The 15,417-nt window shown below is 31.2% G+C and overlaps 1 protein-coding gene across 7 annotated transcripts in view; it reads right to left on the reverse strand.

Moving 5' to 3' along the window:
* Positions 1-340: 340 nt before the first annotated feature.
* LOC149078973 (cell adhesion molecule Dscam1-like) overlaps positions 341-15,417 on the reverse strand; it is a 322,494-nt gene continuing 307,417 nt past the window's right edge. For 3 of the 7 annotated variants that reach the window (XM_089241209.1, XM_089241208.1, XM_089241213.1), the window contains 2 exons: positions 13,145-13,256; positions 5,458-7,657 (listed from right to left, as the gene is read on the reverse strand). In XM_089241209.1, coding sequence (XP_089097335.1) covers positions 7,411-7,657; positions 13,145-13,256 — 359 coding nt within the window. In that variant the 3' untranslated portion in view covers positions 5,458-7,410. The other 4 variants (XM_089241214.1, XM_089241210.1, XM_089241211.1 and 1 more) reach the window with 3 other exon arrangements.

Genomic DNA, 15,417 nt, shown 5'->3' on the forward strand with positions numbered 1-15,417 from the left:
TCTATAGCCTTCAACCAAAGGACTTGGCGCTACATAATGGCAGCACCAAGCTAAGCCCCACCCTACACATAGGAGCAAAATACCTAACAGTAGGGTAAAACTAAATTAACCTGTCTCAGGATGGCCTGATACCTTGAATATCATAGTATAGGCATTTCACTGTATTTTTATTCAAAAAAAATTAATATATTCATCTTTTTTTATGAAACTGTGGAAGTGAAGCATTTCTATTCAAAATTTCACAATATCATAAATGTCACAGTTAATTGAGGCAAAAGAAAATTCAACAATTCCTTTATACCTAATTGACAATAAATGATAGAAACAAAATTTATAAACAACCAGGCTTTTTTTAATCAGTAATTATATATAAAACATAACAATCAATGCCACATATGTACAGTAGATCACAATAAATATTTAACATTTTCAAATAACTCAATGTGTCCTTCTCCAATTTTTAGTGCACATAATATTTCACAATACAACAAGGGATGCAGACCCTAAGAACATCCACATGAATCTCGAAGCGATGAGTGCGCACTGTACAAAAATACTGAGAACATGTCACATGAGTTCAGAATAGGTTATAAAATTGAAAGAAAAAAATGTACATCACACAGAATGTCTCCTTTACATATATTTATATCAATGCGTCTGTGAAACCCACGCTAAACTTATAGAATATTAATTTCCCTCATAGCAGGAAAGCATCTTTGATCATAAATTCAACAAGTATTTCTCCTGTAGCAGTATTAGTAATAATCTGTAGAGAAGAATCTCAACTTGCTGAATAAGAAATCACATGATCAATATTAAGATTTAGAAGAACTAATATTTAAGACAACTTCTGTGTTGATTCAAACAACCCTTCATCAGAAAATCAACCTATACAATTGTTTTCTTAACTTTTATAATTCTTTAAATTCTGTGTGCATGTGTGCTTATAATTGTTTCTCATATGACTTTTAAATATCAAAAAATTACCATAACAAAAACAAACAAAATTGAAATCATCAAATAAACAAGGCACCGTGAGTGGAAGTCTGAACATAAAATTTGGTTATTTATTTTCATTCTGAAATTCAACAGACTACATGCAAAATTTCTTCCGAATTGCCCATTTTATATTTACCATATTTCTTAAAATATTCAGGGGTAGAATTGCTAAAAAACATTATTTCATAGACGTATGGCACTTACACTGATACCATACACACATACCTTAGCTTTTTAGTTTTGAAAGCACTATAAAAATTAAAATACAAATTAATTTAATCATTATTTGATTTTTAATTTGTGTTTTAGAAATAACTGAGCATTCGGCAAGACTTTCAATAGTTCTCTAACTAACCCCATCCATGGCACTACTCTTTCAGACCCTGCTGCCAAAAATGTGTGGATTGCTTTTTCTGACTATAGAATTTATACTTTTGACCTCAGGAAGTTAAGCCCTGACTTAAAAGATTATATAGGTTTTGAGTTAAAAATATGGTGAACATAAACTTTGGGGGCTTTCATCAGAGGACAGCACTTCAAGTTGAAATTTCTGGGCTTTTTTAATACGGTATACACAAGAAAGTGCCTCTGGGAAAAATGTGATTTATTGCATAAAATTCTGTAAAATCCTGCATCATCTTGGCTGAAAAAAAATGAAGAAAGTGAATCACATTTCTTTGCAAAAAAGAAAAAAAAATTGAAAAATAAAGATTTGATGGCATTAATATATTTAATGCATTTTTGAGATCAAAAATGGGAAAAAAATTTTGATAAGTCCAAAAAGTGAATGCTCATGTCTGAAAGTGATAGTTGAAATCACTCAACTCCATGTAAAATGCTTTATTTTTTTACTAAAGTAGGCATTCCTGTGACTTTCAGCAGGTGCAAAAAAGAGTAGAGAGAAAAGTGTTGCATTGAAAAATAAACTTTATGGAATATTTAGTTTTGTCAATGCTAAAATAAAAGATTTTGAATGAGGCAAGATATCTTATCAATGTAGCTGAGGAGGTTGAAAACAGCAAATACACTAAAGTTAAATTTTATGCTGAAAATATGCGGCAGCTACACCCATGCAGTGCCTATCTGTATTTTGAGCTAATAAATTGTATGTTTTTTACATCTGCAGCATTTATTTCAAGAAAAACCTTACTTATTTCATTTATTTGTTACAGTTTATTGCTTGATGAGTCAGTTTCAAAATAGTCAATTCACTTTCGCTGACTTATTTAACTTTAACAACATGTGTATTCTCTCTGAAGTATCAGAGTTCATTGAGAGAAGTTCTGACCAAAATCTGTTTGAATAAAAAATGATAAGAAAAATTTCTATATTTAATTAAAGAACTGTTGATCGATGAATCATTTTAGAAATTAAATAAAAAGGATAACTGTCTTGAGTGTTATATTGTTATTTTTCTTCATTATATAGAGTTCATATATGCTTTCAATTCACGGTAGATGTGAAATAAAAAACTGAATTAAATACATGATATACTCATTAAATTTTTATAACATAATCTTTGATGTGAGAGTGCAATATCACAGTATTTCAAATTTTCTAATTACAAGTTGGTTTTTAGATCATTATCATCAATCATTAAGCATTACGGCCACATACACACAATTCTTACACTTATACAGCAACTCCCCAACTTACAAATATTTCACTTACATGTTTTTATAATTATATTAGAAACTAATATATTTGGTGCTTTTTATGTAATATTTAAAGCAAAAATTTTTTAACCAGATCCACCTCCTACCACCTTCTTAGTTATGGCTCTGATTGCCAAATTATGTACAGTAGACTTAATAAACTGGCCATGCATTAATAAAGTCTGTTACGTTATCTGGCATTTTCTTGCTGGTTCCTTTGTTCTCTTGCAGGACCACATTTTTACAGCTGAAACATATACATATAAACATGTCTCAGAAATATGCAGACAAGATAATAGCAGAGGCAAACAAAGAAAGGGAAGACAAATGAACAACATAACCTGTGTGGGTGTGGCCTCAACAAACTATATACTATATTCCTCCCTATAAATATGGTATTTATGAGGGTTGTGGGGCTCTTTGCAGAGTTGGAGGAATGGAAATGTCACCACATGTCTTTGAATACCTCTGTTGCTTAGAGGAAAACAATACCAAACAATATTCTGTATTGTAACCCGCCTATTACATCTATACAGTTCAGTCTTTACTCAATTTGATTCTACTTCCTTCATTTGTTATAATGTCTTGTCCGCATCTCTGTTGTTTGTCTTGTATCTGCAATGTGGTTGCAGTCAAAATGAAAGCCTAAAACATTAACCCTCATTCAGAAAAGGGGGAGGGGGGTTTGGAGCATGCATCAACCCCCAGAATGGATACATTCAGAATTTATGCATGGAAAGAATTTGGAAAGAAATTAATTAAAAAATAAATACAGAACATTCTGATGGTCTGAACCATTTAAATGGTAAATAAAATTTCAGTAATTCATACAATAACTGTCACAAAGTAAATAAGTAGATCAGTAAACCCAGTGTGAAATGCCACACCTCCTTTTCCCTAGTAATAAGAGTACCTTCTATAAGAATAATACTTTTTCAGATTTTGTGCGTGTGATAGTGCTTTCTCCCGCTCTCAGAGAACAAGGAATGAAGGAAGAGAAATACTCTACCTTTCTATATCATTTACACTGAATACATATTCCTATCATACTCTGAAGGGAAAGGGAAAAAGCAATAACCCTCTCCTACTAGCAAAGTTTGAAGAAAAGCTGAATCTGCCCACTGGCAGTTGATCCGAAAGATAGAAAGAATAGAAAACATGCTTGTGAATAAAGAGATAGTTGGGCTCGTCATTGCAGAAATAAGAGGGTTTTCAGGAGGCAAAATACAAGGAATATCTTGTCAATGCTGCTGTGAGAACTAAAGAAGAGAATGAAATATATTGAAGACATAAATGAATATGAATATACCAAAATAGATGAATTTAGAAGCAGTAAATGGGGACATGGTCCAACTCATGCCATGCTTAAAATAATTCTGAGATGCTGAGAAATATTAAAACAAAAATAACCTGATAGAGTTCTCATCTGTGGAAGGTGGAAAACCAAAAACCATGCAATTTTGGGCTCAAAAACATTTTATGCACCAAACTTCAAATTTGACTTCTTATAAAACTCAGAAGGCATGCTTATGGTTGAGTAAAAAAGGTAGAAAATACAGCCCGATGCCAAAAAATAAAGTAAAAGTGATTTTAAGTTCAAAGTTATTTAAAGTAGTTTTAAAAGTTATCAAAATACAATTAAACTTCTTTGCAACCAAACTTACATCATTTTTAAACTTAAAAAAAAATTTCTATCACCATAATTTTATCCCAGCAAAAACTAAACATTCTGTTTTAAATGGAACAGCTCAATTCCCGATCTAAAATCAGAGCATTTGTATCAAAATTGTGATTTTGACTTGTAGACAGTGTTTTGAAAGGATCTTGTTTGTAAGTCGAGGAGTGGCTGTATTTCTTTCATCTAATTTTTATATTCTAACATTACAGACAGTGCCATCTTAACGCATGGGTCCAGGGGCCTCAAGAGAATGCTGGCCTAACAAACATGAGAACCAGTTAAAATTTTCGAGAATTTGCCAGGTAAAGTCTCAGAAAAATCACTTGGCCTGGGGGCCCATGATACTCTAAAGACGGCCCTGATTACAGAGTAAATCGGTTGATTGATTTCAAATGGTATTTACACATCATCTTATCCTTTGAAGTGCAGTCAAGAAGAGCAAGGTTCTTTCAAAGATCATTATTTTATAACTTTTTATACATTGCTAGATAAAATTTTATATTGTTTAACCACAGAGAAGTTTTATATAATTATTAATTTAGACCATGCCATGTTATTATGTTGTACATATCTATTAATATAAGATGTGTTTAACAAATTTAACATGTGCTCAAAGTCCATTTTCCTTAAACAAATTATGAAATAAAATACTTGAACAGATGCATAGCTTATTTATATGATTATAATAACTATAGATAATTATTGTACCAGAAGGTAAAACTCATAATTCCCATGAAAAGTTATGGGATTACACAATTTTACAGACACTGCAAATGTTTAAGATGAAAAAAAAGTTCAACATCTCACAAGATTTGATTTAATTAGTAGTCAAACTCTTGAACATGACAGAATATTTGAAAACTATGAATCTCTCTCTCAATGATCGTCACAATTTATTCACAAATTCATAACAATAAGTTTTTAAATTTGAAGAAAAAAAGACTATGAATTATCAAATATAAATTAATGATTAGATTTCATCCAGCATTGCCACCAACATTCACACAAAACCATATAATATATATCTATAAAGTATAACAAACCAGGAGATGAACATTGATCTCATGTTATGCATATCCGTTGTCCATCATACTGTTCAAAGATCTCATATTTCTTACCTAAAAGAAAGTTACTTTAGCAAAGTATATTTATTAACAAAGACGAATAGAAAATCTAATTCTGCTTTTATCTAATTTCACAGAGATGTGCAGCATTAGCATAGATTACTAATTGAAAACTCCTATAGATCAATTTTATATATACCCAATTCACACTTGACTATAAGACTAAGCTCTATTGCTAAATAGCACCTCCAACCAAGAGCAGAATATGCTGAAATCTCTGTTGTACATCCCAGAACAATCAGGAAGACTTAAGAAAAGTGTAGCAAACACTATTATGGAAATTTTTACCACAGAACATTTCCAGTCAGCTGAGGGCTCATTGCAGAACAATGCAAAACATTCTGCTTTGGGGGAATAGGCCTATGGAATTGAACATCCCCTTGGGGGGTTGAATTTTCAAAAATCCTGTCTTAGAGTGGGTGTCTACATTATAAAATATAACGCTAAAAAATTTGATATTTATAGCTTCAGCAGTTTCAGCACAGCACCATAATTGCTCCATATAACCTTTGAACTGCCTTATGACCCCCTTAGAAGTTGAAATTTGAGTCTAAGAGAGTCTTTACATCATAAAATAAAACAACTGACTAAATTTTATATTCATCGCTTCAGCGATGACCACTCCATATAACCTTTGTCTGAATAAACCATTAACTTTAATGTCTGAATACTGGTACTGTTTGTAGGACTGCTGCTCTCTGTGGCGAGACTTTAGTGTATTATAAATTATTAGTTTTTCTTGATGTATGCTCTTATATTGGGTTGCTGTATTTCAGTTGTATTTGACATTCATATTTTTTATGGGCATCTTTTTCAGTCAGCTGGTTGGACAATTTGTCTGTTATGGACTTTGTATTTGAGAAATCAGCACCCTTTTGCAAACAAGTAAATTAAAAATAATCCCCATTATACACCTGCCACCTCAGTGCATTTAAATAATATAGGAATGCATATAAGTACAGAATAAAATAAAAGTGTTATATTTTTAAATCTCTTGACACAACCTAGGATGATGCCCTGTGAGAAGATAAAGAGTGTTAAAATATAGAGGTATCAGTATTAAGATTGTTTGATCACAAATTTACATCAGAAATAAACAAATATTATCTGTCAATGTGTGTATAAATGAAAAATACAAATGTTAGTAACTATAGCTTCTAAAAGGGTTGTGTTTTCTCTCTTTGCTTGTCTTTATGATGGTCTTAACCATACTTTTACAAAATTTAATTCATGTAAATAGAAAGAAGTGGTCTTATAGTGTGTCAGGCATATATATAGCATATATAGAGCATTTGGACATACCATATTCACCATTTACAAGACTTATTAGAGAATAAACTTATAGTTTCAGTTAGGTAAAATATGTAATGAAATTTTTTTTTTTTCTTCTTATTTGTATGAATCCAAAACCTCAATCCAAAAGAAAGAAAGAAAAAATCAAATCATTCTGGATAATTAAAGAAAAGTTTATGGCAAATACCTTCTGATTGAAACAAAAAAAACAAGTTAACCAATCATATTTACGATCAGCACAATAAGTTATACACAATATCTGAACATGTGACATGTGTACATTAATGCCTAAGCAGCTTTTAAAAAAAAATGAAAGTAGGCGTTTTTCAGAGAAGATTTATATGACCAAAAAATGTTAGTTTTTTTTCAAAAGCGCATAGAGAATATTACAATGCATAACCTTTTTGCAAACTGATTTCATCAGTAATAAGCTTGATTGCAGTTCATTACAATTCAAAACAGCGTACAAATCAAATTTTCTTTTACTTATGTATAACAACTGGATCACACAATTAGCAGCTTCCACATTGATATGTTACAACAAGTAAAAACAATTATTATACTTTCTTCCTTTTCCTCATGCATGTAACAAATATTTATCCAAAACATAACTACTTTTTGCTTCTATTCTACTAACGTGCACAAACTCAAATAAGAAGAATTAGGCTGTACTGAAAACAGCCAATACAAGAGTTCCATAAGGGTTGCAGTATTTTGCATTCAATGTTTTCACAATGACCGATGATAAAATACGGTTCTCATCATACCTACTTTTTTCACAGAATTCATGAAGATCTCTGTCGCATTCTGCTTCAGACATCTCATGACTTTCTAAGTATGAGGTTGGTATTTCCCTATTGAACATGTAAGTTGTACCTTCATTTTCACTTTCTTCTTCGTCAGAATGCCTATTGTTTAAAAAATATACCTTGAAGTGAGAGAGGCTGAAAAATGCATGGAAAAAACTTTTTTTTTCTTATTTATCATGAACACTTACATAACACAAGACAATAAAATAAAGAATGAGAAAAACATAAAAATAAAACAACATGAAAATCAAACACATACATTATGTGTCCTCAAGAGACAGTGACAGTAGTTCCTCCAGGAGGCCAAAAATTATCAATTATGTAGGAAATTCGTAAAATAAATAATTCAAGGATTTAACAGAAATATAAATAATACTAAGTTAGCACGAGCAGCCACAATATACCTTGCATTTGATTGTATTTGTGTGAGAGAAAGCGAACCATTGACTTTTTCGTTGTCGTCATGAGACACGAAGGTGACATAGACAAGGTGAAATATGCAAAGTTATATTTATTTTATATTTTTATCTGTGCAATATTGTAGGCAGAGATCTCAGTGATCATAACATGTTATAGGAGTTTTTAGTATATGTACTTTTCATATTACAAGAAATGTTTCATTTATCAAGTCAAAACTAGTTTGAAAATTCTAAAATCTTTACTTGTCTTGCAAGACATAGTTTGTTAATGGAGTCAAAGTTTGTTGAAAAAATTTTTGTATGTCCAACAAAACACTCATAAACCAAGTTACTCATAATCCAAAATTTTACTGTCCATATATGATTACAGTCAAACCTTATAAAATATTCACTCTTGGGAGAGCAAAAACATAACCCTCTAAGCAGAGTTACCCAATAAATAGAATAAGCAATGGAATAAGCTATACCCCTTCCCCCCACTATTGATGAATTCATTTCACATAAAACCAACTTCTCATTTTTAAAATGTGTTCAGTCTTAGGAATAAATAATACTAAGTTAATTGCATGAATTTATATATTATATATACTTTAATTTTCTTTTCCTTCCCAAGATCGTGGAATTTCACAAAAGCCCAAAATAAGATCGTTTTAAATGCAAAATACTTCTCTATAGTTTTAATTCTGACACTACTCCAGTAATAATAATGAAAAAAATTGTTTGAGGACATAAAAGTGTATTGAAAAGTAAAACACTACATTTTTTTCAACTGAACGTTATAAATTGGAACAATTATAAACTTGAAACAGAAAATATACTAAAAATCTGGGTTGTTTGGTTTAAACCATGGTTTAAACCTTGGTTTTAACCAAGTGGTTTTTTTAAAAAAACCACTTCGGTTTTTTTCAAAAAATCAAATAAAAGTTGCCTAAATATAAATTTTTTTTCCTTGAAAATATCATATTGGTTCATTATTAGCCAAAATGTTTCATTTTTACCACATTTTATATACCATCAGGATGTACCCCAAGGATATCTTTAAATGACATAAGATTTTGTAAGTGGTTTTTTTCAAAAAGTCTCATAAAAGTGGCCAGAATATATATATATTTTTCATATGAAGTATCTTAGTCATTTAAAGTTATATATAAAAGCCTAAATTTCTCATTCTTACAACATTTTCTAACCTTTGGCTACATTCTGATGCTCTATCTTTAGCAAATTCATGAATAAGGATTGCATCACACATCTAAATGTAATGGTGTATTATCTCACAGGGTTTTTTTTCCCTTCACAAAGCAGCAGCTACAGTAGTGACACCATCATGCTAGGGGCAGGTGGTCCTATAATCCAATAAAGACACCAGCTGTCCTTAAAGGACAGACTAGTGTACTAGTTCTAACATTACCTCACATACATTTTCATTTTCTTTCCCATAAGAAGTAGCACATCTCCTACTGTATATCTCCCAGTCTTAATATTCTCTCTCAATAGTTGGTTTTTTTTATACTTTCACACACACACTGTTAAGCCCAATTAATCAAGGTTCTACTGTATAGTAGTAACAGATTTCCGAAAAATGGTCAGCTATATACAGGTTGATTATAATTAAAGTTTTGATTCCAAAACTATACAATAAGTACTGATCAGAATGACTTGAAAATTTGCATGGATACTCCTGAAGCAATGGAAGTTTCTTTCGCAAAAGAAAAAAGTGTAAAATGTGCAAGTAGACGATGCTGTACTTGGCCAGCAGTATAATCTATTTTGTGCAACCACATCATTTCAGAGCAGCAGCATCAGTGTGTGGATAGAACTTCTATCAAGATGCACATTGCAATACCAGCTGCTAAAGACCCATTTTGACAGGATGCACCTTAACCCTTGCAACTTCTGGCTGTGGGGATACCTCAAAATGTTATAAACAGTGGTCAGATTAAGTGGTTTAATAAAGCTGAATTGCAAGCACATCCACATTATGACCATGGGGCATACTCTGATTCTGTTGTTGAACAAGAATTTTTGTGCTTTCAACCTCAGGTTGGACAACATATTTAACATTTCTTAAGTAAGTTGTAGTTATTTGTTCAATTACTTCTTTTTTTTGTGATGTTTCCATGAATTATGAAATTGTGAAATGTTATAATTAAGGTATCATTCTGCCATGACTGTCTATCGTTTCCATTCTGCGGGCAAATTTCCCACATGTTGCATGATATCATTAATTTTACATTTTTAAGTATTTTTTCCCCTTTATCAAATAAAATTGAATTTTTTCAGGAATATTCATGTCAATTTTCAAGTCATTCTGACAATCGTTCTTTTTTTACAGTGTTTTGAAATCAGAACCTTAGTTATAATCACCCCGTATATCGTAAACCATTGCTAATTAATCTGCATTATTTATGCTTCATTAAATACATTATATTCACCTAATTTTTATTACTTTTTGCAAAATAGCTTCCTAATTAAGTATACTGAAAGTAACTGGAGAAAAACCTTTATATATTACATGATTAATAATAACATTAAAAGAATTTTCAAACACTCAGTAATCCATTGAGTTAAGCAAAAAATAATTAAATTGCAAAAGTTGGTTTTTGTTAAAATGTAAGAAATATTTATTGATTAATTAGCATGGGAATAGTGTTAATTAAATTAATAAACATTTTATTTTAGTTAATTATTGGAAGTTTGAATGATTTTTCAGATATTTTATTGTTTTTAATGTTAATACTATTTAAAACAAAAAAACCGGTTTAAACCAAAAAACCTGGTTTAAACCAAAAAAACCCGGTTTTTTGGTTTTTTTCAAAAAAACCGGTTTTTTTACCAACCCTGCTAAAAATATAGCTAAGATAGCTAGAATTGTTTTGAAAAAAAATCACAGATTTTTGATAACTTCTGTTTTTTAACCCTTTAAGCTGCATACTAGAAATGCAAGCACACAATCCAAACATTTTTATTGTACTCTTGCCTACCTATTTATATGAAAGCTCACAAATAGCATAAGTTTTTTAATGCTATTAAACTAAAGAGCAAAAAATGTTTCAGAACATATTAAGGGGTCATTCAAGTATTAAGGCAGCATCAATGGGGGAGGGGTTTCTGATTTGCTGCCTTTTGATGACGGGGGGGGGGCAGATTTGGATGATGCTTATGTCATCAACCACCCATTATGAAAATATTAAATATTTTTAATGGCATCTTACTCGGTGCGCCAAAAACAAGAAGAATCTTTCGCTAGTTTGTGGACACATAAACTAAACTAACATTCTCCATCATGATAAGTCCCTTTCAGAGCCACTTCAGTGATCTCTAAATGTTTCACGGATCCTTCAAGTGCTCAGAAAATGTGTCCGTGCTGCTTAAGTGATATGAAAATATTTCGGGCTGCTTAAGTGCTCTGGAACTGTGCAACTCATCACTCAAGTTATCTATAATTATGCCACAAATCATTTAAGTAATCTGGAAATGTTTCAAGGGTAACTTGAGTGATGTAGAACCACACTGGGGGGGGGGGCGCTTAAAAGCTCTAAAATTCTGCCACATGTCACTCAAGGGATCTCTAAATGTGCCACGGACTGTTTAAGTGTTCTGGAACTGTGTCACAGGTTACTTAAGTGATCTTTGAATGTGCCACAGGCCTAATTCAGTGATCGAAAAATGTGCCATGGGCCCATTAAATGATCAGGAATTCTGCCCCAGGTCATTTGAGCAATCTGTAAATGTGCCAATTTTTACAAAATTGGGTTTGAGAGGGCAAGCCACATCAGATAACCTTCAAGGCCACTTTTGGTCCGTGGGTCAAGGGTTTACCATATATCGCTTAAATGGTGGATCACGATGAATTTTTTAGAGCGAAATGAGTTCTTACCCTTCAAATAGCATTGAAATTAACAGAAATAGATTATAATAACATATAAAGGGTTTTTTTTTTCAAACTTTTAATTTTTTTTTAAATTTTTTTTCTATTTTTATTGACAAAAGGGTGGGAGGGGCTCAGAGTTTTGCTGGCTTTTGCTGACAAGATGGGGGGGGGGGCAAAAATGGTTAAAAATTTGCTGATGTAATACTTGAATGGCTCCTAAACTCACTCTTAGAATAAAACTGCTTTTATTAAGTTTAATTAAGCGCACTATCATTATTGTGTGTGTGTATGGTTAGTTGAATAACAAAATAAAAATGTACAAAACGAATAAACATTGGTGGGTGCTGGGAAAAAAATCTATTGTGGCTAACACAAAAACTAATATTCATTATATTTAATGTGGATATTATAATGCTAATATGTGTAGTAAGACTTAAGCTTATAAAGTGCTATGGTACTATATTAGCAGTTAACTTATCTAGTTAGTTCTTTATCAATGGCATTTGTCACAAATAAATTGAATATTAATTGCATGAAAGCTTATTCATCAAATTCCTCATTAACTATTTTCTGCCAGAAATTGAGTGTATTCTTAAAAAAAAAAAAAATTAACTGAAATATCTTTGTTCTCAAAGATATTTCAGTTATTTTAGGATGATTTTGTAGTGCTGATTTTCTTGAATCTGCCATTAGTTTTGTGAGATTGGCTCCATTTTTTGAGATAAAGTGAAAATTAAATTTTGATGGTAATACAGTCGAATCCCGTTTTAACGAATACTGTTATAGCGAAAATCTTGTTTTAACAAACACTTTTCTAATCCCTCAAATAAGTTCACATAGGAACAATGCAAACAATCTGAAACTCCTCTATAACGAAGTGATTTCTACGGTCTTTTGGAGTTTGTTATAACGGGATTCGACTGTACATGAGCAGCATAGAAAGTACATTGTTGAGAGTATGCATTATCTCAAAAACTACAGCCAATTCGACACAACCAACCCCAGTTTTGAAATTAGCAGTCAAAATTATACCCTAAAACCATTAAAATTTCCTAAAAAACATGATTTTTTTAAATTTTGCAATGTAATAAACTGTGTGTGCTCAAATCAAAGATATGCTATATAGCTATGTTCACTTGGCTGTTCTAAATTATTTAAATTAAATGGAATTAACTTTCACTTGTGGCAAAATGGGGGAAAAAAATTTGTTTATCTGTGACTTTGTGTTCCCAAGCAAATCTTTCCAAGCTGCATGTTCAGTTACAGTAGCAGTGATTTAGAATGGAAGTAACTCACCCTTCAGAAGCTAAACTGGAAACTTTGTAACTCAGCCTCTGAGAACTCTTACTTCTCCGCCTTCCTCTGTGTGAGGGTGTACTGGAACGTACTGCATGAATTGGTATCACACCTGCAATCACATATTAATTTAAAAATTCTGTTAACAATACTAAAGAATTATTTTATATCTCACACATGAGTACCATAAGAACAATTTTGACAGGAGAAAATACTGTTCATAGTTGATGTAAAATTTATGCAACTTTCAAAAAGGCTTGTTGGTGCTTCCCATTGCAAAAAATTTCATTGGTGAATAGTGTTATAACTTTAGGATTATCTTTTTTGTACATAGCAATGCATCTTACTTTTGAGGATAAATTAAAATTTAAAAAATAATCACACAGTACCTAGATTATAATGTGCAATGAAAATCCTATATCACGGTTTTTCATCCCATTTCATAGTAATTGAAAACAAAAAAATTCAAGGACTATTCAAGCTTTTCTCCAGACAAAATTTAAAAATTCAAGGATATTTATGTTGTGGTCGGTAAGAATCATGATTTTTTTCAAAAAATTAAATGGATTGGATTTTCCTAATTTATATTCAATATTTATTCATTTTTAATTTTGTGTTTGAAATGCTAATTTATATTAAAGGTATATTATTTTTAAAATAATTATAGTTCCCATCTTAACTTGTAGGCAATATTAAGTACCTACAAGGATACAATTATTCAATCATTACATTTCACTCGTACTTAGAAAAACTGATGGCAGATGACGGCACAACACATAACAATCATTACAGCAAAACAAACTTCATGTCAGGTTCACAACATGTACACGTACATTCCAACATGTGCCGATTTGTTAGAATTCCACAGAGGAATGTGGACGAGGTGCATGTGTGGTTTAGTAGTAATAGTAGTTTGATGTACAAATCACATTTAAACAGAAATAATTTTATTTTTGAAACAGTATGAGGCTTTTTGGATAACATGATATTTCCCTCTTTCTTGAGGCACATACAAACTGCAGACAAGATAACCAATATGGCGACTTCCTACGTGACTCATGAAAGAAACAAATCTAAATTAAAGAAACACAAAAATTATAATTTTTTTCTTTTTGATGAGCACTAGATATATCAAAAATTTTCTTGAAATTCAAGTTACTGATCTGTCTGCTTTTGCCTCAAAAAATTGTTGCTTAAAGTCGCGGAATTTCTTCAATGTAATTTTAATTAATTTCAAAATATCCTAAACTATATGGATCGATTCAGTTGGGTATTATAAGACAATACAGAGACATTAATTTTCATGATGAGAAGATATAAATAAAAACTTGAAATCAATGTTATTGCATGGATATCCAACTCAAAAGTAGGTCCAGTTAATTACTTCATATTTAATTTTCTGGGCTTCATATCTCTAAGCAAACTCAGTATTTCAAAAATATAGAATTCAATTTCATTTTTAAAATTATTGATTTGGCGGGGAAACCCCACTAAATTTCTGTATTTCTACGCTAAAATTGGCAATTTTAACATTGATTTCTGTGAGGATCATCCAGTGCCTGTGTCTCAACGTGATGGTGATGATGATTATGCCATCTATTCAAAAAGCCTCATTGAAATTTGCCCTGGATAAGAAAAATCACAAAGCATGTAGTCATATATGCAGGGTGACCATATGACCTGTATTTGCCAGGACAATTTCATATTTTCATAATTTTGGTTATCCTGACTTTTCGTAAAAATGTCCTGTTATTTCTGATATTTTCAACAAAAGCATGTTTGAATTTTTCCTTTTTACTGAAATTAATATTAAAATTATTTTCCCAACCCTATATAGATGTGATAATTATGACTTTAAATATGAATATTCGTCTCACATATTTGTCATGATAACTTTTTTTTTTTCCATAGATTTCATTTGAATCTACTGCTTCAATGCTACGGTGCTTCATTTTCTACCTTTGTTGATTTTTGGCAATTTTATCAATAACTGACAACCTTACGTAGCTACGGCAGCATTTTTGGAGAATTTTGGTAATTTCCCCAATATTTTATCATATTTTTATGGAGGAAATATGGTCAGCCTACATATATATAACTGAAATTAATAAATTCAACTGTTTTAAATATTTTGAAGCAATATCTCAAGCACTGTGTTTTGTTGCCAGATTTTAGGCAACATCTTTTTAAGCACAGATATACCACAGGCATGTGTGACCATGTCCTGTTTTGAACATTGTCTCGTAACTCATTGTTGCTGTACTCACTACATT

Source organism: Pholcus phalangioides, unplaced genomic scaffold (genome assembly GCF_987345545.1).
Source record: "Pholcus phalangioides strain wild (caught in Gottingen) unplaced genomic scaffold, Ppha-v1.0 ptg000013l_1, whole genome shotgun sequence".
In the NCBI taxonomy this organism is placed as follows: Eukaryota; Metazoa; Arthropoda; class Arachnida; order Araneae; family Pholcidae; genus Pholcus; species Pholcus phalangioides.